Consider the following 25,640-nt stretch of genomic DNA (forward strand, 5'->3'; position numbering starts at 1 on the left):
TGGCTATCAACTCACTGAGTTTCAAAAGAGGACTAAAACCAACTGCTGGCAAAATTGAAACAGAGCTATAATAGTCTACATCACTTTAATAGACATGTTGGCCAAATGAAGAAAGATCTGATGGTCTTATCTTTCTGAGCTGATCCTAGCATCTCAGGAGTGTGGGCTTCAATCCTGATGCCTCACATTGATAAAAAGCAACCCAGAGCCTGTCTGAGGGTATTTGAAACTAGGATGGCCAAAGATTATACCAATGGTTTCTACTATAGAAAATAATTCAATGGAACATAACAACTGTCTTCAAAAAATGTAAGATCATCACATTTTCTGGTTCTAGGGAAAAGACTTAGGATCAGTAGGTGCCATGTCTTAACACTCAGATATAATATCACCAAGGACCTACCTCCAGGGCTAGGGAATGCTCCTATCACCTTCCTGCCACTGACAGTGCTCAGATAAAGCAGGACGCCACTTGTCAGGAACACGGGAGAAGATCTCAGGATTCTAGTAGAAACCAGGTCACCAAGTTCCCTTCTAACACTGGGAGTTCTAAGTCCAGGTTCTTACAAAGTTTATCCACTTCCTTTGATTGGCAGTGTCCTTTTTTTTTTTCAAATCCCTTCCACTTTCACCTGTTCCCCTTCTCCTTCTTCAGTGATCATTCTCACAAGCCAAGACAAAGATCCCGGATGAGAGATCACAAACACAGAAGAGAATCCAGAAAGAATAGAACATGATTCTGAGGAAAACTCTTCAGATATGCCTTTAGGTCTTGGGGTCTGCTTTCTCATGCCCAGGACTTTATGAATTTAATAAAGCACAATCATAAACTGTGGCAAAAGAATGCAAGGCAATCCCTTTGTCCTGGGAGATAATGAGCGCATGGCACACAGCAGAAGCTGCAGTACACAGCAAGGGGAAAAGAAATAGTATGTCAAGCCAGGGCCAGGAACTTGCTGTCTGGATAGGGCATAACTTGCTTATTGCCATCCATCTTTTCTCCTCCCCACTCCCCTTTCAGCAGTGAGTTATAGAATTAATAGGACAAGTCAGCATCTTAAAGGGAGACAACAACTGGTTTTATTTTTAGGACTTACGTGATTTTCTCCATCTCTTCAATGACATTAAGACCCTCTCTTTCTTATTCTCTCTCCAGCCAAAGGGGTTTCGGCGTTACTACAGCTCCCCCTTGCTCATCCATGAACAGTTTGGATGCATTAAAGAAGTTATGCCCATTGGTGAGTTGGACATTCATGAGTTGAGTTGGGTTTTGAGCTGCAGAGTCAGTAATAAGTGCTGTCCTCCAAGGACTTCCAATGGCATTTGCCAGTAAATGGATGGAACTGGAGAATTTCATATTAAATGAAATAAGCCAGTCCCAAAAAACCAAAGGCGGAATGTTCTCTCTGATATGTAGATGCTAACCCACAACAAGGGAAGGGAAGATTAGAAGTTCATTGGACTAGACAAAGGGGAATGAAGGGAAGGGGGGTTGAATGGGAATAGAAAAGACAGTAGAATGAATCAAACGTATCTTTCCTATCCTTATATGTGAATATGCAACCAATATAACTCCACATCATATACAACCACAATATTGGGATCCTAATTGGAACAAGTTATTCTTGTTCTATGTATATATGATACGTCAAAATATATTCTACTGTCACGTATATCTAGAAAGAACAAATTAAAAAAATAAAACAGTGGCTGTCTTTGTTTGGTGGCTGCTTGGGTTGTAATTGTTTTACTGGAGGAAAAACAGAAGGTGGACCAAATTCTTCAAGGAATTTTCATCCTGATGAAGTTTGAAAAACACTCATGCCCCAAAGGCTCCTGATATGCTTTCTCAGTGATGAGCAGCACAGAAGAGTGGCAAGAGCATGGGGCACAGCTTCCCAAAGACCTGTGCAGAGCTGGTGGCCTACTGTTCTCTGCACAAATAACTAGATCTGTCAGATCCTACAAACTGAGAAGGGCAATCACTGTTTTCATAGTTGTTGTGAGATAGATAGATAGATAGATAGATAGATAGAGATACAATATATAGTATCTGATATGATAGTATATCTGATATAAATATGACATATACTGAGTATATACTATAGACCATAAGTATAAAGTGGGAACTCAGGAAATATCACTTATTCTTTAATGAGGAACTAAATAATGCCCTATATTTATAGATATTCTGGCTTAGATTTCTTCTTTTACCTTTCAATTTTCTTCTTTCTTCTTTTTTATTTTTTTTTCATTCTGTCTCTAAAAATCTCGACATCTATTTTTGCCTTTTTGGCTGGACAGGTTTTAAAGTAGAAATTTATAAACTGGAAACCTTTTAATTAGAAATTTATGAAGCCTGGTAATTTCAAATCCCTTTGAAAAAACACTTGCCCCCTGCTGCAAACATTGTGTCTCAAGAATGTGCCCTAGTGAGCAGAGCCTTTCTCTGGAGGAAATGAAAAGGGTCTCTGGAGTCCTGGGGATGGATCAGGAAAGAGGAAAACCAATCACTAGGGGAAAGTTTCAGAGCAGAGTCCTGGCTGGAAGTTCTGGGTGCCATGGTGAATGTGCACATGGTGGTGTGGAGGTCACGTCTGTGTGGGAAGCTGGATCTTCCCCAGGGCTGGCAGGTCAGCTGCAAAGAACCTACTTCTCTTCTCGGAGGATGATAACCCAGGAGTGATGCGTGGTGGGCGGGGTGGGCCCTCTCCGGTGAGCTTTCTCAGAAAAGCTTTCTCTTCTGTTGCAGCCTGTGGCAATAAGGTGGACCCTGTCTACGAGACCCTTCGCTTTGGCACTTCCCTGGCCCAGAGAACGAAGAAGGGCAGCTCTGGCAGTGGCTCTGATTCACCTCACAGGACCTCTGTAATTGTCCTCTCCCCCCCTCAGTCACTCATGGTGTCTCGGGCAGGGCCAGCCTCAGGTGCAGCAGTGTAAGAGATTTCATCTGAATGTGCCATGAGGATGATTCTTCTGAGAGTCAGGCTACCTCCAAAGGGTAACTCAAAGTGCTCTGGGCCACTAAGGGCTGACTTTCTGTTGTCAACGCCCAGGGCACATTTTACTTTTCTGCTCAAAGATCATTCTCTTGGCCTCATGACTTTTCCCATATATCTGTTTTGTTTTTGTTGTTGTTGTTGTTGTTGTTGTTGTTGTTTTTGTTTTTGTTTTATCCTGTCACCAATATTAGATGGTATATCAGTCAACACTTAAGAAATATTTGGCTGAGTCAGACATGGAGGTACACACCTATAATCCCAGTGACTGGAGAGGCTGAGGCAGGAGGATCCCAAGGTCAAGGCTAGCCTCAGCAGCCTAACAAGGCTCTAAGCAATTTAGTAAGACCCTGTCTCAAAATTAAAAAAATAAAATAAAAAGCAGGGCTGGAGATGGAACTCAGTGTAAACACACCTACAGGTTCAATCCCCAGCCCCCCCACCCCCCAAAAAAAGAAAGAAAGAAGGAAGGAAGGAAAAATAAAAGAAATATTTGACTCAAACAATGGGCGAAATCAGAGAAGGTCTGGATGTTTGCATTTCTCCTTCTAGCTTTATCCCAGTTAAAAAAAGATAGCTATTTCTCATATTTTCTCACTCCTTTCTAAGACAAGGTGTCCCTTGATTTCACAGAAAAATGGCCCTCCCTGGAAATGCTCGACCTGTGACTCAGTAGAACCTCTCTCCAAGGGACACTCACCCTCCCAAACACCTCTTTTGGTTCATCTGACCTAAACTGACTATTTAATGTATTTCTGTGCCCACCCTGTCTCTGGCTCTCCCATTCATAATTTCTATAAATGGTCCAAGATGCCACACCCTTGCTGAAAGCCACCATCCCTCCTAAAAAATGGCAAGGAATTTCAAGTGCACATGGCCATTCAGGAAGGCCTGAATAAGGTTGCATAAGGTTGCAGGACTGGAACTTTAGGCAGGACTCAGATGAGCCTCCAAATGGTCTACCCCTCTGAGTCATCAGGTGACTAGAGGAGGAGTAGAAGAAGGCAGAACACACCCCTGGAGGTGTCCTCAGGGCTGAGCTGAGGCAGCTCCCTCACTGGCTGCAGGTCTATTCATAAGATAGTCTGAGACTCTAGGCAGGGAATGTGATCAAGCCTGCAGGTAGATGTGTTTGTGGGTCTCTGATGCTACATGGTCGTTCTAGAAACCAATTCACTGAAATCTCTGTTCTTCAGAAACTCCACTGATTTATCTCACTCAAATAATTATAAAATAATTTTTAATCTTTTTCCTGGCTCATGCATAACATTTATGCTAATGAGGTTTTTCTTTTCCTTTTTTTTTTTTTTTTTTGCAATTTAACACACACAAATAAAAAGCCCACATTTACTAATTTTTGAAAACCAAACCAATAGAAGAGAAAGTTGAAGGTGGTGACATTATTTTAAAATATACCTGAATATGTCTTATGCCCTTTTATTAAAATTAAGAACATAGGATATATATGTGTTCAAGATATTACAATAACCATGCCACAGGAAAGCTGAAGGATTTCATAGTAAGATGGAAATGTTTAGCTTCAGAAGATACTTCCTCAAAGCAGTGAGGATATAATTTGTGACAGTTTAAGATACCTGAATCCCTATGATCTTTGCAGAGAGATTATTATCATTTGGCAGTTTAGAAGATAATTTTAATTCATTTATTGAATGAATAATTAAAATTGTGCTAAATGTAATTTTGAAAAAATATATAAAATGGATAGGAATAGAATTTATATTATAGTCATGCATCATAGGCACTTTAATCAATGACAGATAACATGTATGGTGGTGGCCCCACAAGATTATAGCAGAGCTGAAAACTTCTTATGGCCTAGTATTTTTACTGTGCATTTTCTATGTTTACATACACAAATGCTTATCATGGTATTAAAAATTGCCTACAGTATTTAGTGCAGTCACATGTTAGTCAGGTTTATAGCCTAGAACCAATAGGCTATGCCATATTGCCTAGGTGTGTATGGGCCATACCATCTAGCTGTGTATAAGTGCACTCAAGAATGTTTTCACAATGAAAAAATGCATTTTTCAGAACATATCCCTGTTATTAAGTGATGCATGGCTCTACATAAACTTGTTATGGCTACATGGGTAAGGTAATGATAATATAATAACTACATAAAGTATTTGCTATGATATAATAGTATACACAAAGTATCTAGCATAGGTCCTGGAATAATTTGCACTGAATAAATGGAAGTGGTTGCTGCTTTATTTTCACTGAGCATCTAAGTCTTAGCTGGATTTCCGTTAAACCTAAGTTATGAAGTTAAACAAGGGTGTCATCCATTCATGAGGATTTGAAGAGAGTATTTTCCAAAGCCCTCCATTGACAGGGCCCATGCCCAGGCTTTGTTGGAAACCCATGACTCATTGGAGGTTCTGCTGTTCTGCTCAGCTCATCTTCTCTGACTCATCTTCCACTTGCTCTTTAATTTGGACTTTTCCCAGGGATCTGTTTTTGCTTGGTCTTCTGGTTCTACATGCTCTTCCTGGTTGATCTTTACATTTCTCTTTTCCAACCATCATCCCTAAGCTTAGGTATTTCCAGTTCTAACTTCTTGCCAAAGCACCATGCCAGTCCTACAGATACTGCAACATGAGCATATCTAGACTGTTCTTGTGCTCCATTGGTGATTATGTTTCACGAGGCAGAACTCAGAAATATGTATCCTAAGTGCCCTTCTCTTTCACCAACTATCAGGACTTGAAACTCATTATCTCTCACCCAGATTACAACAAAGAAATATTTATGCTACTTTATTCACTTTGAGTGTACTCTTAGCAGCATCTCAAGTTGTATCATCCCTTAAATACATGCACAATTTTCCTAATTAAAACACTCTATTGAGTCACTTCTGCTGGAAGGACAATGCCCAAACTCTTCAGCATGGCTGATACAGATGAGCACTTGAGAAATAGTTAAAGAATGAGAAAGAATCAATAAGGGACTCTTGATGGCAAGATCCTCTGGGGTCCACAAATACTTAACTTCTCACATGCAAGCTCCCATGATACGAGGCTTTTCTTTTTTTTTTTTTTTTCCCTGAATTCACCAAGCTCTTGATATCACATCTTAGAAAATATTGCTCTCTACAATTGCAATTCTTTAAGATACAACTTGATTTCTATAAAAATAAAAAGTAGAGTCCCCAGACTCCCTCAAGCATGACCAGTCATTCCTTCCACAAGCTTTCAAGAGCTCCTTTCTTATTGGATATACTTGATTACACAGTAATTATCTTCTTTTGCATCAATTTCCTTAACTAGATAGTAAGTGGCTATACATCAGGGGCTCCTTCCTTATTTACCTCACTACACCAGGACCTTGCAAGGTCTCTGGCACATAGTGAGCACTTGAGAAATGGTTGAAGAATAGAGAAGAATTAATGAGAGACTCTTGAAGACAGACCTCAGAATCTTCCAGGGTCCACATAACACTTCATTTCTCACAGCCAACCTCCAGGAACAGCTCTCTGAAAAGCCATGCTCTGTCTAGTCACCCACACGTTGTCTCTAACTCTGCAGATAACATTCCCCCAGAGCTTCCTGCTTTGGCTGGGCACCTCTTCCCTGTTCCCCGTTCTCCCATAGCAACTGATTTATATAATGCTTAGTAATTTTTGCTTTTTTGTTTAATTGTTCTCTTGCTTTTCCAATCACCTCTTCCACTAAGACAGAGCTGTTTAAATGCAAGCGCTCTGTTTGCATTTTATTTCCAATACCTTATACCTGTGATTCTCAAACTTTGGTGTGCATCAGAATTCGATGGGGGAACCTAATAACAGCACAGAGGGAGAGGTTCTGCCCTATGTGAGTTTTATCAGCAAGCCAGATGATCCCAAATACCCACCAAAATTTGAGAAACATTCATCTATATAGTGTCTGTCCATTACAAATTCTCACTAAATCTATGGTGTATTAAAAAAAAAAAAATGAACACCAAACTCTCTAAACTTCTAAGAAGGACTTAAAGCTGGCAGTAAATTTGAATTAAGTACTTAAGTTTGGTTCCAAGGAAATCAGCCCTGCCAGCTCCTTCCTCTTTCTTTGTCTTATTCACAGTTGCTATCTGTGTGGACAGCTTTTAAATCACACATGTACAGCAACCAGAAGGCTGGATCTAAAGCTTGGAAACAAGATCAAAGGATGATAACCCTCTGCCAGATCCTATCTACCACATCACACCTTTCTCAAGGGAATGAGAAGGACCTGCGCTGCCAATGAGTGGCTTCCCCCAGAGCCACATAGAGCTGGTTTGCAGCCCATACCCCTTCACCCATTGTCCCTTACAAGTCAAGACTTTTTGTAGCTACCACCTAGCAAGCCAAAAGAAAAGCCCAAATAAAACTGATCAGAGTGAAGAGACTTCTTTCCACTTTGACCTGCATTTTGACCAGACTTGCATTCTCTCACGTCTCTGATGAGAGCCAATATATCCTCATTCCACTCCAACATAAGCATTTCCCACTCTTATATGAGACCAGCATTGGAGAAAAGGTAAACAGAAGGCCAAGGTGAGGCAAGGGTGGAGAAGAGGCTCCCCAGAGATGACCTTGAACTATCCATATAAAGAGTAGGTGGCTGACTGCTCCTGCAGTCCTTAGCTTTGCTGATCATATGACAAAGAGACATCCTTAGACACATTCCATAGTTTGCAATGAACATTTTAGCCTCCATTTTTGGCTAACTGTAAGAAGCAGGAGAACCATCAGAGGAATAACTGAAGGATGCTCAGTTCGCTTTCATCTCTAAAATACCTTTGTTTCTAACAACATTTGGACCCTGTAAACTGATTTTAGGAGCAAAAAGCACAGTTTCTGATTGTGTCAATAGGGTGTCATTCCTCACTGTCCAGTTATTCTAGTACTGATTCCATCAGTAAATATTTGTTGGAGTTTTGCTTATTGAAGGCATTGTTCTGAAAACCACAGGGAGACAAAGAAAAATCAAATTGTACTTGAGTATCTGTCACCTCACTCTTTTCCCAGAGACCAACTTGCCTCTGTAGAAGAAAACAGAGACAATTGATTGGTACTTTAAAATGATTTTGCTTCCTTCCTGCAGGGTCAAGTGATAATGAACTTCAGCCCCTTGCCATTCTTTAATGCTGTTATGTCCTAAAGCTAACTCATTCTCACATAGCAAAGCTTTGTTCTGCAGGTTTATTTTCTTCCAGGGCTGAGGAGGCATTTGTTCTACATTGTCCAGAAGTCACTGCCTGATGGTTTTCCAAATCGTTATGTTTTCAAAGAATGTTCTAGAATATAAAAAGCCTGATGGCTTTGGGGAGGCTTTGTTTTTTTTTTTGAAGTAACTTTAAAAAATATATTCTGGTTAGTTTGTGAATAATCTCAGTTTCATAAGATTAAATTGAAATAAATGAAATTCCCTGTAAAGCATTTGTGTGTAGAAATCATAAGCCTCAAAAAGAGCAGGGTATGAATGATGAGGACCTTGTGCTGGGTTGTTAGGTTTCTTTTTCCCCCCTTGTGTTTTCTTTTGTTTCCTTCTGATGTGTCATGAAAGTAAACTCTCTGGGGAAAAAAATCTTCAAGCTAAACTGTAACAAAAATCTGTCTTGAGTGAGGCCTTGCTAAGCAACTTAGCAAGACCCTGTCTCAAAATAAAAAATAAAAACAGCTGCAGATATGGCTCAGGGGATAAGCATTCCTGTGTTCAATCTCTGGTACCAAAAAAACAAAAATCTGTCTTGGAGGATGGTTCTCAAGCACTCTAGAGCTGATGAGGAAAGTAGGAAGGTGAACTTATCTTGTTCCACTCCAATAACATGTAAACAATTTATTTTTTAGAATGTGATTTTCTCATCCTCTTGGAAGAGGTAGAAAGGAGATAGGATATCTGATCATGTAAAAGTGGCCATAAGTGGTGTGCTGGTGAATGTTTAACCAACCAGGTTAGAGTTGATCCTGAATTGTAACATATGCCAGTTCCCATGACCATGACCAGCCTGATATGACAATGTGATAACCCTGAAGGCTCTCACCAGCCCATGCAGCCAACATATCATTGGATGGGCCCACTCCCCCACGTCCCACTATTTATTAGTTGTGGGACCTCTAGGAAAATCACTGTTTCTGGGATGCAGATTTCTACCTGAATCTCTCATAGGATTATTGTAAAGAATAAATGAGATGATACATGCAAAATTCTTAAAAACAGCACATGGTAAGTAATCAAGAACCATTAACTAATTGGAATGCCATTGTTGCTGTCTTTATTATTTCTGAAACCTAGATGGAAGAATGACTATGCCTTCTCTTCTTTAAAAAAAAGGAAGAATAAACATTACAAAAATAATTGATTTTGGCAGCAATGTAAATAGCACTTTATTCCTACCTAAGTAGTCATCCTTCAATAGTGCATCTGGTTCTCTATAATTAGTATTTAAAGCTCACCCACACAAAGAGTTATAGTTTCATTGAGATTTTTTTAAGTGACAGGATATGGGCAGGAATTCTGATTTCTCTCTGCTGTCTCTTCCTGGGAAGAAGCTCATCCAGCATTCATTGGGCACCTACCAAGGCCAAGCCTGAGCCTGAAGGGAGGCACTTAAGGACCAAGAGGGGACATACAGCCTTTCTGAAGTTAGCCATCAGAAAAAAAACAACAACAACAACAATAATTATTTTCTCAGGCATTGTGCAAATTCCACCTTAGCTTTTCTACTGACATGAAAACCACTGCTCAGTTGGCCCACTGATATAACATTGCTCATTCTGTGCTGTTTCCTCTTTCCTTCAAGACTTCAGACCTTGTGGAGGTTCCTGAAGAAACTGATGGGCCAGGAGACGGGTATGACCTAAGGAAACGCAGCAACAGTGGTAAGTGACATAAATGTCCCAGCACAAATGGGAACACATTAGTCAGGATTCAGGTAGAGTCCATTTCCAGTCCCCTCTCTTTCTCTGCTAGATCTAGAATCCAATCTGGAAAATCTAATATCAGTATTCTGGAAGGAAACGGGGCATAGTTCCTGGTCAATTTCAGACGCTTGATTCTGACATCTCCTTGAATTCTCCTACCTTAGGGGCTTAGCCATAGTGAGGCTCAGGAGTCACTTCCAGACCTTTCTGTAACTGTGTTATTTACTCCCCTGTCATAGATTCTATTAGAAAACTATACTACTGAGCAACTACTTTGCACTACATCCAAAGTACCTGAAACAGGTGAGGGAGAGGCATCAGCGAGGGGAGCTTGCTCCTCACACACAGCTGCTACCTAGCAGAGATGACTAAAACTAAAAAAATGAATCATACAATCCAAACATTCTTAATCAATATTATGTAATCCTCTAATAGCTTAAGCCCTTGTTACAATAATTTCTAAAACATTCATTAAATGCCACATACATAGTATTTTTCATTAAAATCATGAAAAAAAATCTCTTAAACAAAGATTAAAAACACACAGCCAGACCCTTACATTACATTCTCTGCAAGCCATTTTTGACATCCACTACCATTTAACCTTCACTCATTTATTGAAAAATGTTTGTGAAGCATTTATAATCACCAGCAAAAATACAGCAGTCATAAAACCTGTCCTCAGGTTGCTCACAGGCTAGGGAGGCTACAGGTCCTGACCTGTGTTGAGAGCATTTTTGTGGCAGAGTGAGCTCCTCCAGGCTTCAGTCCCTGTCTGCCGAGAATGGAGCTGTGCTGCCTTGGGTAGATGTTCCACATGACTAGTCACCCCGCCTTTTCTAGTCTGCAGGCAGAAGTTTTGCAATCAATACTGCTTAGCTGCTTTGGCAGCAGCATCTTAGGAGATATTGCTTCCACAGCCTTAGCTCTGGGAATTCATTTATGTCTCTTCTCTAGTTAGGACTCTGTCTGTGTGGGTCCCATAAAGCACTATGTGCTTAGCTACCCCCATGACTCTCCTTCCTAAATAAGCATCAGCACTCACCCTGGGCTTGCCAAGCCCACACACATCTGCTAAAGCTCACTGCTAGGGTGAGGATTCTTTAGCATTACATGGGGAAAACACTACTTTAGATGGATGCAAACATTGGTTGAGCACTTAGCAGTGCCATTAGAGAGACACATTAGAGGGTGTTGGCTGCCAGGGGAACCTCACAGCAGGCAGTACTAACTGCAGGATCAGCCTAGCCCCAGTCCATCTGGCATTGCAGGTCCAGCAATATAATTTGGTTAGTAACCCCAGCATTCAGTGTCTGAGCAACTAACACACCAGAAACTTCTATATAAACCAGACGTGCATGTTCAGACTTCAAGTCTGGTCATCCACTCAGTCCAAGTGCCTTCATTCTTCCCCTGATGCTCTTCCCACCAACACCACGGATGTCCTTCTCACTACCCACTGGATATTAGGTCCTTGGTGCATCCTTGCTCTGGAGGCAAAGCACTGCACTTAATAATTGTGTGACCTTGAAGTAGTGACCTAGCCTTTCTCCTCCTCAATCACCCCTACTCTGAAATGAAAATAATGGTAATGCCAAATCCATAGGATCACTGTGATCTTTGAGTGAATTAACAAATGTAAATACCATCTGTAATGGTGAGGATGCCAAATTTCATCTTCAGCATTAGGCTTTCCTGCTGCCTCCAGATCCTGATAGCCTACTGATCATGGCCCTCTGGATGTGGAATAGCACCTTAAAGCTGTGACATTTGCAAACTTGACTCTTGATGCTCCCACCCAGCCACCCAAATGGGCTCTTTCCACAATCGTCTCTGCTCAGTAAATAGGAACTCTATCAACCCATCCATCAGGCCAGAGTTTTTGATATTAGGTTTGACTTTCATTTCCTCTCACTCATATCAAATCTGTCAAGAAATCCTCTCTGCAGCTTCTCAGACTTATGCCCAGCAAATGCCCACCATTTAAATCTGCCTATGCTACCCAGGTCTGGCTCTATATATTTTACATGATAGTTAAATCCTCTATTTACCCTGAGGATTTCTCTCCAAAGGTGGTCTTAAGGAAATTTTATAGTATGAAGAGCTACACTTAGAAATCATCAATATGAAGCATAGTTGCTATTAAAAAAAGTCATCATGAGGTCATGAAGGGTCAGAGATTCAACTTAGACCAAGAATGGTTCCTGGGCCAGCAGACAGGGTACCTCTTAGAAGAATTTTAGAAATGCAGACCTATAGTCATCCAGACCTGCTGAATCAGAATTTGCATATAGATCTGTGGTTCATATGGTCATTAAAGTTTGAGAAGTAGGATTACAGGTCTTTTAATCTAACTCCCTCTCCTCCAATATCTCACACACACACACACACACACACACACACACACACACACACACAGAAAAGAAAACTAAGCTGCAGAGTAACACTCAAAAACACAGTTGATTGTTTTCCATCCCTTCTATGTTAAGGGGCAATTTCATAGCCTTATTCAAAGAGATCAGTTGAAAGAATTTTGTAAAATACAAACTTTCTAAAAGCTTTGGAGAGCAATTAAATATTCCTTTGATCAGCAATAGCTTTCTTTACAATATCCCCTTGGAAGCTAGGGGGATTAATTATGTAGCAGTTTGCTTCAAAATATTTTCCTTTGACTGATTTTAATTCCCTATCAATGTAGTTTGAGAAACAACTGGAGGACATCCCCAGCTCATGTAGTTTCCCCAGGGTCCCATCAGTCATGGCAAGAGGGACTGGCTTTCTAGAAGTGGTATCTGCGAAGCCAATGACAAATGGTTCTGCATTACATGTTTCATTTATGACCTAAAAAAATATTTCTCACAGGTGTTATTTCCTCCAGATCTCTGAAGTACCTTAGAAGCATATATAATTCATCCTAATGTCTTTACTTCTAAGAGTGCAATCTCTGTTTTCCTCTCTTAAAAATTTTCTTGGGTAGGATTGAGTGTTTTCAGTTATTATTTTCAACACTATTCCTGAATGCATTATAGACATAGAGTGGAAAATTTGTTGGTCTTCATCTTTGGCTTAACTGTTAGAAACTCCACTAATAATAAAGTAATAAGCAAAGAAGAAATATCTGGGCTGCCTGTCTCAGCTTGAAAAGCCAAATAATAGTTTTACTGGCTGCCTTCAATAATTGCATTTCAGTATGACTGTATGTGATCCCAGTTTTCCTGGAAGAGAAACAGAGAGAGCAGGACATAAGCAATACAAATTCCTAGAAATTTTCTTCAAAAAGGACTGGGTTAATCACATCCATTTGAGGATATTACAAAACCAATATTACCTCACTTTGCACTTAAGCAAAGAAGTTTTGCTCAGAAAGAGAAAAGGCAAGCTCAGAAGTGGAAAATTTATTCTTGTTTTAAGCATTCATAGGCTCTATATCTCAAAGTTGTCACCCTTCTCTCCCAGAATATTTTAGTGGCTCAGTGGACAGATAACCTCTGGTTCTTGTCCCCCTCCAGTGAGCAATTCCTAAATTGCAGATGTAAATATTTATGGTATATTTCTACAATACACTTAGTCTCCAGATCAGGTAATGATCTCTTTAAAAGTACAGAAGATTCTCTTTCCAGCAATATGGAAGGTTGGATACTCAGATGATTTTTTTTCCCTGTTTAGCACTCCTAAAACTGTTGAGGAAAAAAAATTTAAAGAAATTTCTAGATAATGCACTGAGAGAGCTGACAACAAAATAAGACAATTCCTTAGAGTCTAGAAGTGACAAGAAAACATGGATCTAGATGAACTCAGAGATATAAGCAGGTGAAGGCCAATATTTACTCTGCACATACCTGGAGCCTTCGGTGTAGATAATAAAAGACCCCCCATATGAACGATGAGGAAGAAAACTGGGTAGTGTGCAGGGTAACAGGATGGAAGAGAGGCCCCTTGGAAAAATGCTGACACCACAAAAGGCATCCTTCCTGTCACTAGCAAAAAAGAATGCCTTCCAGAGGAATATGTGTATCAGCCTGAACTCAGGTGGAGAAGGAGAAGAAGAAGAAAAAAGAAGAAGGGAAATAGGGGAAGAAAGAGAAACAGAGGGAAGGAGGATGGGGGATGGGAGGGAGAGAGGAAGGGAAAGGGAGGGAAGAAGGGAGGGAGGGAGAAAATAAGGAAGGAAGAAAGCGAACAACAAGTTCTTCCTACTTGGGTTTTAGGGACTGAATCTATACTACCAATATATGCAAAGTAAAACAATATGAAATTCTTGTTTACTTTACCTTAAAATGCCAAAAGCAGTACTGTCTCCATGTATTTAGCTGAGGTAAATGTAAGCTCTCTCTGGAAGAAGAGAATTTAAACCCACATGTACATGAAAAGTAATTTATTTTGCCTGTACTTTTCTTGTTTATTTTCTTGTTTATTTTTCTTGTTTATTCCCATGGGAACTTTAAAAAATTATTTTACTTTCGAGCTTTCCACTTTCTTAAGTTTTAGATATTTATTGATAGTATACAGGTCATTTAAAAATTTGGTCTGAAAAACTTGGTCTTTTATTGGGTTGCAATTGACTTCGTCAATCACTGGTAAATTTGAATTACTTCCTAAATATTTTATTTTGCATCTTCTATATGTCCCAAATTTTCTATGCTTTTTCTTCTATATACCTCAAAAACTTCCCACAGTAAACTTCCAAAGAAAATAAACTAACAAAAAAAAATTACCAAACATGAGAAAATGAGCCACCACTGGTGAGAATTATCAGGAAAAAAACAATTTTATTATCAGACTCTCAAGAGATTGTATATGTTGAAATTATCAAATAAAGAAACATATAGCTATTTTAAGTGAACTAGAAAAATGTAATAAAGGAACATTAGACTATCAAAATTAATAGGAAAATTTGAATAGAAACTAAGTAGACGCTCTAGAAGTTTTTAAAGTAGAAATGTGATTGATAAAGTTAATAGCATATTAGACATAGCTAAAGAGAGAATCAGCACCCTGAAATATAGAGCCAAATAAATTAGGTTATATCCAGGGAAACAAAGCAGTGGAGTTTCTATGAGAGCAAAAGAGATGTAGAAGGTGAGTGAGAAAATTTTAACATGTATCTAATTGACATATTAAAAGTATATAGAAAGAGAATAGAATTAAGGAAGTATTCAAGAAAATACTGAAAATTTTCCAGAATTATTAAACATCTTTCCATGAACCAGAAATCTATGCCTAACCACATCTCAGTGAAACTTTAGAAATTCAAAGACAAAAGACAACATTAAGAACAGACAAAAGAAAACATTATATACAGGTTGAAAGATGTATTACAAACAAAGGAATGAAAGTAAACTGGCAGGTTCTCCTAACAAACCATACTAGGTGCTAAATAACAGTAGGGTGACACACCCTCAATATGCTGAAAGAAAAGTGACTTTTACCCAGAATCACAAATAAATAACTCAATACAAACACTCAGTAGCAAGAAGAAATGAAGAGCAAAGAAAATGGTAAACCTGTGGTTAATTCTAGACAAACAGTAGCTACCTTAAAAAAATATTGTTTTAAAAGTTGCTAAACATTATTAAAAATATTCACTATCCACTGCCAGCCTAAAGGAGGAAATGCAAGACTTACAGAAGGATGTTCCTTCAGGAGGAAGCAGCACTAAAAGCAGTCTGAATCCAGATGAGTGTGAAAATATCCCAATAAGCACATTTTGGATATAAAAAAAATTCATATTTAAATTGAAAATGTGTATTCAAAGATCCTCTTCTCATTCAGGAGGAGATTGAGCTATTTCACTTTAGATTTTGTTTGAATTCATGTCATAAAAGTTTCAAGACAACTACTAAAATAATAAAAAGTATATTAAAATAGAAAGTTAACAAAATTGAATAATGAGGAGAAAAGAAAGCCAATCAATTCAAAAGAAGGGGTGGGAAGAGGGGGGGGAGGTGTATAGAAGAAAGAGCATAGAAAATTTAGGACATATAGAAGATGTAAAATAAATATTTAGGAAGTAATTCAAGTTTACCAGTGATCAAAATCAACCCAATAAGTTTTTCAGACCAAAGTTTTAAGTGACCTGTACACTATCAATAAATATCTAAAACTTTAAAAAGTGGAAAGTTGGAAAGTAAAATAATTGTTAAAGTTCCCAGGGGAATAAACAAGAAAAATACAGGCAAAATAAATTACCTTTTTTGTACAGAAACTGGTGAGGGTAAATTGTTAATCACAGGCATATATTAAACAAATAAACAAAAAACTCATGTAGATATTTAATATATGGGGGAAGGTGAACTTTGAAACCAAAGAAACAGTTACTAAGGATAAAAAGCATTATTTCATGGTCATGTTCATTTCATCACAATATAAAAATTTTCAACTTCTATATTCTCTACTTAATGCACAGCCTCAAAATGATAGAAACTCAAGGAGAATTATTAGGAAAATCGGTGTTCTTATTATCAGAGAATATTAATGCCTCTCACTCATTGGCAAGCCAGATAGACAAAATGATTCTGTATGGATGGAGAGATTTGACAACACACTTGACAAGCCTCATCTAATGAACTTCAAAAGGACACTCCATCTAAAGAGTGCAGGATTTACATCCTTTTTAAGAACACATGGGACAATAATAAAAACATATTACCTGCAAGGCCACAAAACAAGCCTCACAAATTTCAAGTCACTAGATATTATAGAGAGCACATTTTTTATCCACAATACAAACAAGATAAAATCAATACTCAAAGAGATAACCAGGAAAACCAATAATTTTTGCTAAATTAAAACACACTTTTCAGAAGTTCATGTGTCCAAAGGAACTCATGATGAAAATTGGAATATATTTGAAATTAAGGAATGACCCAAACACTATATATCGTAATTTGTGGGATAGCATTAAAGTTGTGACTAAAGTACTTAGCTTTAAACAATTTTATTAAAAAGTAAGAAAGTCTAAAGGATAATAATTTGAGTATCATACTTGAAGAAGTTAAAAAATGAAATAGAATAAACCCCTCAAAAGGCAGAAAAAAGAGAGGAAATTATTAAATTGCAAACAAAGATCGATGAATCCTGAGTGTTTTTTTAAATAATAAAACTTACCATCTGTAACAATTTTTAGGTAACAGAAACATAAAGCAATAGTAAAAAGGGGAACATAACACAGATGAAAAAGAAAATCAAAGAATGTCATAACCAGAATCATACCAATAAAATTCAAAACGTTTTCTAAACCGGCTGACATCAAAAAGAATGGATTTGGAGAATATCATGCTAAGCGAAATAAGCCAATCCCCAAAAAAACCAAAGGCTGAATGTTTTCTCTGAGATGAGGATGCTAATTCACAATAAAGGTGGGGGCTAGGGAAGAAGAGCTTTACTTTAGATTAGGTAGAGGAGAGTAAAGGGAGGGGAGGGGATCTGGGGATAGGAAGGAGAGTAGAATGAAACAGACATTATAGCCTCATGTACATATATGACTGCGTGACCAATGTGATTCTACAACATGTACAATCAGAAAAATGAAAAATTTATACCCCATTTATGTAATGACATATCCAAGTGCATAAATGCATTCTACTGTCATGTATAACTAATTAAAACAAATAAAAAATTAACTTAAAAAAAGAAAGATATCAATGACTGAAGCCTGACTCAAATAGAAAATGTGTTTCTACTCCTTATAGAAACAGAATTAGTATTTAAATTTTTGTACAATAAAAACACCAGGCCCAGATAATTTCATAAGTAAATTCTCCCAAACACTTAAAGAATAGACAATTTCCACATTACATAAGCTACTTCAGAGGACCAAAAAGCAGCAAGGAGAAAGGGCAGCAGCATTCTCTAACTTGGTTTATGAGGCTCTTACAATACTGACTCCAAAACCAAACAAGGACGGAGATAGGAAAATCACTGGCCAGTTTCCCTCCTGAATATAGATGCAGAGATCTAAAGCAAAAATCCTAGTAAGCTTCATCCAGTAATGTTTTTTTTTAAAGGGTTTTGCATAATAACAAAGTTTGATTTATTCAAAGGACCAAAATGTGGGTCAATGTCAGATAATTCAGTAATATAACTTGCTGCATTACCAGGTCTAAAAAGAAAAGCAAAATAATCATTGCAGAAAACAGTGGTGGGCAGGGGCTTCCTAGGCCTAGAAAGCAAAAGAGGAAGAGAGAATATGGAAGAGGAAAAAAAGTCCTTTGGGGATGAAGCCAAAGCTAAGATTCATTTTGTTTCTGTAATATTAGAAAACCCACCTGCCTGGTGGACATGTTCTTTGAATACTTGTCATGGGTGAAATGAATAACCAAGTCATTTTCCATAGAGGAATTTAAAGCACCAAAAATAAAGGGTATATGAGATTCATTTTAGTTAAACAGTTTACCAGACTTTTCTCTCCTCAAATCAAAATCTTAGAAATGGCTCAGAGGAATAGATTTTGAAAATCATTTTGCAACCTTCCCATTCTGCTTGCAGCCATGTATCTGAAAACACATTTAAGGTCACTTCAAACAATTTTCAGCACAGTTCACAAAAATGGTCCAAATTGAACCAGAGGACCAGGTGGATATTTAATTTAAAAAGTAAAAAATATGAAATTATAATATTGCAAAATCATTGAACATCATGTATACACATGATGTACTTCACCTTTTAAGCCTCAGACCAGAATTTTCTAGGAAGATTTTCTTTCCATGTTTCTATAAAAAAAAAATTAATATTATTTTAGAAGAATCTAGTTTTATATGTATAGAATCAAGTACTTGCAGCCGGATTTCAGGTAATCACAGAATACCAGTAAAAGGTATTGCTGGACTCGGCTCTTTTTTAAACTTTTTAAGCACCAAGCTGAGCTGTCTAGCACTGAGGCTGACAGAGTCCCTGGAATTGAGCTGATCTTCCAGGTACAACAAACCAGAGTGCGTATGACTGCATATGGGCTTCTTAGGCACACTGGAATTGCATCCATAAACTCTGGAGCTATAAACTGAGTAGAATAGATATTTAATAAACTTCAGGACTTTTACAGGGGCTCTTGTTCTGACGAGTGTTTTCCACTTCACTGTTGTTGAATCTATTTTAAGGACAGTAAAAATTGTCAATGCACTTATGAAATAGGTTTAGAGCTTTCCACCATGTGCTTCGCTCTTTCTACTGATATTTTCTTTATGATCTGAAGGGAAATAAAGAGAAGAATAAAGCAGTGATGTGTTATTTTAAACGTCAAGTCATCCAAGTGGTACATTTAGACTGTGCAATTCTGTTGTATACATTTGGAAACATTTGCCATATTTTTAAGGAAGACACATCTGGCCACACTGCTGGTCTCTGAGGTAGATTTGGCGGATCAAACTAACTAAGGCAGAGCCCCCTGCCTCCATCAGGAATCTCCCACAGCTCTGTATATGGACAGTGGAAACACCTCTCTGTTATGAGAAGGCATATTCTCTATCAAAATCAAACACAGTAACTATTCAATTGTAAAGGAAGAGAAGTATACATTCCAAGACTACAGTAAAGAAAAACCAAATAATAGTCCCATGTGTTGAAAGTCAGAGATCAAGGAAATAATTTGAAGTTTAAAACTAAAGCTTTAATCTGTAAAATAGAATATAGATGTCATTAAGGGACTAGAATAAAGATATTTAATACAAAGAATCTGATATTTAGAAAAGGTAGTTAAAAATGCAAATAGTCAGATGCTATCCCACCCACCATCCCATTAACAAGTGATTTGATATATCCAACAAAGATCAAAGACACAGTTTCTGCTCCTCAGAAGAACACTACCAAACAGTTCCAAGTTTTCTGAAAACTTGGTTGCCCAGCAATGCAAGGAAACGTGCTAGCCAGGTGTGCACACAGGTTGTGGGAGTGCAGAGAAGGTGCTGCAGAATGCTGTGTGGGGAGTCAGGGGGTGTTTCACAGAAGAGAACATGAAACATGAAAGCTGGATCACTAAGGATGAGGAAAAGACAGTGAGTAGTGAAGTAGACGCTATGGTGCATGGAATAAATAAACCAATATCCTTCAGGCATGGTTCCCAAATATGGTGACTGGATTCATAAAGCACCTGCTTTCTCTTGTCTCCTTCAGTGTTTACGTATCCAGAAAATGGCACTGACGATTTCAAAGACCAAGCAAAGAACATAAACCACCAGGTATTTATGGAAGGCACAGAAGACAGATCAGACAAGAGCACTTAGATCAAACTGCAGGTCACCACCCAAGTGGGTCATGAAATCCACTTAGTGGGTCCCAGGATAGCATTTTTAAAGTATAAAATAGCACAATGTAGCATAATGTGCCATAGGATAGTAGTATGGATTAAATAGAAATATCACAGTGAATAAGAGGGAAACAGGATAAGTGTTGTGTTGTATCTTTTGTTTCTGTCATATATGTTATGTATGTTGACATATAGTACATGATGTGTAAATTATAGAACTATGACTATACTTCATAGTATATAAACAATTATTATATTTTATATGCTTATTCATATGTATGTATATAATTATAATAAAGTAGGATAATGTGATATAAGAAAACTGAGCTTTAAATAGCAAACCAAATCATAGGTAAAAAGGGAACATATAGTTGTGTGAAATTTTCATGTTATTATATAATATACAGTACATATTTATTATTTATGTTCAAATGTAGTATGTAATTATACACCACAATATATGACTTTAACTTGTCTTTATAAAATATAAATGCCTCTATAGCATTAAAATTTGGTTAGTAATAATAGCTAATATGTATGTGACACATAGAAGTCTCATATACTCTCTAAATTGCAGACTATAAGAAAATCTACCTAACAATTCTGTGAAGGTCAGTTGTGCTAACTGCCTAACAATTCTGTGAAGGTCAGTTGTGCTAATGCATATCCCATTATGCCTGGCACATAGTAAACTATCAAAATGGTACTTTTATTAGGATTATTGCAAGATTTCATAACCAGTAGAGGGTGGTACCTAATATAAACTGATGCCAAAATCTATGCTTTTTCCTCAAAATCAATGAGCTAATTACCAGATGAATAAACCTGGTTCCCTTTGATACACTAAACAGTAGCTCTCAACTAACTGATAGAATGTCTGTTTTAGCAAGTGAGAGTTGTTAGTTACTGCTCACAGGTCCCTCTTTCTTTAGAGAGAATATTCCCTCCCATTCCTGGGACCAACCCTGGGACATTTTTCATGAACAACTGTATCAAAGAAGACAATCATACAACTGTATCAAGGAAAAGTGTAGTATTTCTGACAATGAGTTCCAAATAATTGTTTTCAAACTTTTTTATAAAATCTTCCTCCGTTAAACAGAATTAAAAATAAACCTAAGGCTGAGAGAAAGTCATTAATAATGGCTCCCTGTTTTAGCACCTAAGATCCGTACAGTGATATTACTGTGTCATAACGCCTCTATGTCCTGTTTTCTTTCTCTCCTCTCTCCAATTCTTCCTCCTTCCTTCTCTTGCTCTTCTTTCTTTTCTCTTTCAGGGACCTCTTTCCAAAGACCCATTACAGATGAACACCTACGTTGCCTTGTACAAATTTGTACCACAAGAAAATGAAGACTTGGAAATGAGGTAAAAACATTTTTTGAGAAGTATTTAAAGTTCATGTTTTAATGTTTTTCCCTGTGAAAAATATAATCGCTTTGGTGCAGTAATTCTTTTATTTATTTATTTATTTATTTTGGTACCAGGGATTGAACTCAGGGGTGCTTAACCATTGAGCCACATCCCCAGTCCTATTGTGTTTTAATTTAGAGACAGGGTTTCACTGAGTTGCTTAGCATCTCACATTTGCTGAGGCTGGCTTTGAACCCACGATCTTCCTAACTCAGCTTCCTGAGCTGCTGGGATTACAGGCTTGCACCACTGCACCCAGCAGTGATTCTTAAATGTTAGCATGCATCCAGTGATCTGCAGGGCTATAACACATAGATGCTGGGTCCCATTCCCAGAAGTTCTGACTCAGCAGGCCTTAGGTGGAGCTGGAGAATTTGCATTTCTAACTAGTCTGCATGGTGCTGCCAGTCCAGGGACCATACTTTGAGAAGCATTGTTTTCTTATATGTTCAACAGAAACACTAATGAGAGTTTTAAGGATAGTTAAGCATTAAAAGCATTGGACATCCACTGGAGTCTAATAGTGAATCAAAACAAATGCATTTAATCCACAAATTAATTGGTGAGAGAATCAAATTGAAAGCTATTAGTCAATTGGGACCCATACACTTCATGATCACTGCCACACTTGGGAAGGTAAGGTGACTACTGTGACCTTGACAAACACTGAACCTTTCTCCCCACCAAACCTTGAGGTTCCTGGTGTTTCAGAGGTGGTCCATCTAGAGTCAGTGTGGGGCTCACATCCTACTTATTACTTGACCTTAAGCAATTTATAAAGATTTTATTACTCTGATTTCTTTATTTATAAAAGATTAATAATGGCCTCAACCTCTTAAGGGAGTTGTGAGGCTGAAGTCAAAAAAGCACATACCACATTGCCTAATCATCATAAACACCCAGTGGTTATTGCAATTTTTATAATGGGGCCTTTTCACTGGCCTATCTCAAGGAAAAGGCATTGTTCCTTTCCTTCATTCATGACACTAAACCATGAGTCATCTCAGGAGAAGGCTTCTGTGTTCTCATACATGAGAGCAGGATAGAAGCGGCTGCTTTTCTAGTCAAGTGAGGCCCTGGAGATTCATTCTTCCCTCTTCTCAAAAAAGGGGAAAAAATTTTTTAAAAAAGAAAGATCAATTAGTACTTAAAAACTACCCAATTGCCAGAGCAATGGGGAACACTTTCATTTGGGGGCGGACTCTGCTTGTCCAAATACCATGCAGGCCAGGTTAACACTCACCCATCACTCTCTTTAGATGGCCACAGAAATCCTGGCCTCTCCCCTGAGCTAGCTGACATTCCACCCCTTCAAGCCCGTGTCATATGGTCCCCTGCCCATCTCCCATTTTTTCCAAAGCCCCTGTAAAATTAGAAGAGAGTCACTGAAGGACACCAATTAGACCCTATTTTCTAGGTCCCCTATGCCATCAAGGCTCTGCAGCTCAGCTGCCCTCATGGTGGGTACAGCAACCAGTGAGACTCAGTAGCTGATTGATATATCCTGCCTCAGTCCGGCAACTTCTCCTGGCTCACACCTGCCTCAGTTATAGTTTGAAGTCAGCTTCCAAGTGGTTCTCCAGCCTTTCCAGAACAGAGTACAGTACTGACTCCTTAGTTCTGTTCAGACTATTAAGTTCTTATGTATCTGCATTTCCTTCATCATTGGGTAAAATTCCCATGTTGCTCCGTGGCTGGAGTTGTAAACACTACCCCACCAGTTCTGACATCATCAGGGCAGGAGGAAGGGATGGCATGTATCAAGTGCACCCTATTCATCAGGCATATGACAAGACCATGAGTTGGAGCGGAGCGTCCTAGGATTCTACTGAGATGGTGCCTTGCTACGCCAATGGTCCACCACTTACTACCTGCAGATGGACACAAGAGTGACATATATTTGCTTTGTAATAAGTAGAGCATATTGAGTGCTCCTCAAGATTCTCATTTGGGTGTCTAAAATTTAACAACTCTCTGTTGTACCGGTCCCACTGTTTTATAATAGAAGATTATTCTGAAGTCATCAGATTTAAAAAAGCAATTCCAGAAAAATACAGAAAGTTACTGGGGATACCAAGGAATGTCTGGCTTCCTAGTGGTGGTCATAACTTTGTGTGCTTATTTTAGTTGGTTGCAGGCCATTAAAAGTCAAGTTGTCTGGTCACGACTCAAACATTTACAGACTGCTTCGAGGCAAACAGGACTATTCATTCCCAGGAGTGAAATGTCTACATTGCATGCACTGCAAGATTGGAGGGATAAATCACACTTTTTTTTTCCTTGAGATTACAGGTTCCCATTTTAAAAGCCAGGAACTTGATTTAGAATGTGTAAGGCAATGCTTTAGGGATTTGGTATAATTCCTTGAATGAACTGGGGCTTTGTGAATTATCTTTTTCCTCCTCAAACCATATGGGGGGAAAATCCTTTCAATAAAATACCAGTCTTATCCACCTGCATTCTGATCTGGGGGAGCATGCTGGATCTGGTTCTCAGGAGAAAAAAAAAAGGGCGATGAGAGTACAGGAAATGATAGAGTCTGAACTAGAGGGCAAAGAAGACCTAGATGGCAAAGCCAACCAGCATAAATCCCTCATTATAAATTTTCCCAATAATAAGGGAAGTTCTTTCTACCAAAGGCCAAGGGTCCAGACCTCTCCACAGACCTCTAGACTCACCTGCCCAGCAATGGATAGAACAGAGCAGCTATACCCTCCCTCCTGCAAACATGTTCCCGAGGGCAAATGATGTCACCATGTGCCCAGGTCACAATCCAGTCAGGGAGGCATCTCTATACCTCATGTTCCCAATGTATTTGATGTGCCATTTCTACTTGACCCCTGCCTAAAATTTACAGTATCCATCCCCACCTTCACCTCTCACCTGGATTACTGTAGAAGATTCTAGCTGGTCTCTGTTTCCAGTCTTGCCTTCCCCCAACCACCCACCATGCCTTTGGGGTGGAAAGTACTCTTAGGCAATAGTATGCAGTTTAAAGTTTCATCTAAACTTTGAACAGAGTGGATTCAGACTACTACCCCTCCTCTTTCAAACAATAGGGCATATGATCTGACTTTCTGAACATTTACAGGATGGGGGTGATTCAGATAACAACCTCTGTCTTTTAATTAACATTAAAAATGTTAATTCCAACCAGTTCTGTTTAATTCTCCAAAAAAGTAGATGCTTTCTTTTCAGAATTAAGAACTTGGGGCAGTAGGGGCAGAGAATATGGCAGCATGGGTTCATTGAATGTTTGAAGATAGAAAGAGTTGGCATCACTTGGCCTGGGTTGAAGTCCTAGTTAAGCCACCTGCTCAGCTGTGTAGTCACCCATGAGACCTGGAAAAGTTACACAAGTCATTTGAGCCTCTGCTTCCTGACCTGTAAAAAGGAGGTAACAAGGGCTACTGAGGACACTCATGTATTTGTTCCAAACTCTCCGAAATCCTCCCATTGCCTCTGCATAAAAACAGAATATTACAGGACTTCCAGACCTCCAGTCTCATCCCTGGTGACCTCTCAGTCTCATTCACTCTCTCCTTTTCTTTTTTCCCTTCCTCAAAAGGAGAACACTACCACCTGCCAAGGAACTTTTCTTCCTCAGTCTTCTACCTTCCTGCATCTTTGTATCTACCCACCATCTCCTCCATCAAACACACACCTACACACTGTGCCCCTTGACTATTATCCACCCGCTAGATCACAGCTCAGAGTTCACTTCGTTGGTACATCCCTTCCTGATACACTCAAACCGAATTAGTTTCCTCTATAACCTACTTTTATGACACTACTTTTTTTTTCATTCAAAGCACTTATCTCCCACTTGTATTTCTATATTTCTGAAATTATTTGGGTAATCTCTCTCTCTCCTGTAAACTCCATGAGAACAATTCTGTAATTACTAACCCTTAAAAAACATGGAGCATGGTTTGTTCTTGAAACCTAGCTGATAGTAAATATTTGATGAGTGAATAAGCATTATGGAAGTGATCAGAACTCATGCTGGACAATTAGCAGGCAAATAGAATCCATGGTAATATAATGGACCATTAATGGAGATGCAAAGCAAGCTAGA

At 38.6% G+C, this 25,640-nt stretch overlaps 1 protein-coding gene across 3 annotated transcripts in view; it reads left to right on the top strand.

Annotated features, from left to right (window-relative positions):
- Stac (SH3 and cysteine rich domain) overlaps nt 1–25,640 on the top strand; it is a 148,500-nt gene that overhangs the window by 95,989 nt on the left and 26,871 nt on the right. For all 3 annotated transcript variants that reach the window (XM_046437451.2, XM_046437450.2, XM_046437449.2), the window contains exons 4-8: nt 1,157–1,238; nt 2,753–2,868; nt 9,789–9,867; nt 20,017–20,081; nt 21,429–21,517. In XM_046437451.2, coding sequence (XP_046293407.1) covers nt 1,157–1,238; nt 2,753–2,868; nt 9,789–9,867; nt 20,017–20,081; nt 21,429–21,517 — 431 coding nt within the window. The remainder of the gene's footprint in view (nt 1–1,156; nt 1,239–2,752; nt 2,869–9,788; nt 9,868–20,016; nt 20,082–21,428; nt 21,518–25,640) is intronic.

Source organism: Marmota monax, unplaced genomic scaffold (genome assembly GCF_021218885.2).
Source record: "Marmota monax isolate L192 unplaced genomic scaffold, Marmota_monax_Labrador192_F-V1.1 WCK01_AAM20220418_F8-fsc00021, whole genome shotgun sequence".
NCBI classification, from domain to species: domain Eukaryota; kingdom Metazoa; phylum Chordata; class Mammalia; order Rodentia; family Sciuridae; genus Marmota; species Marmota monax.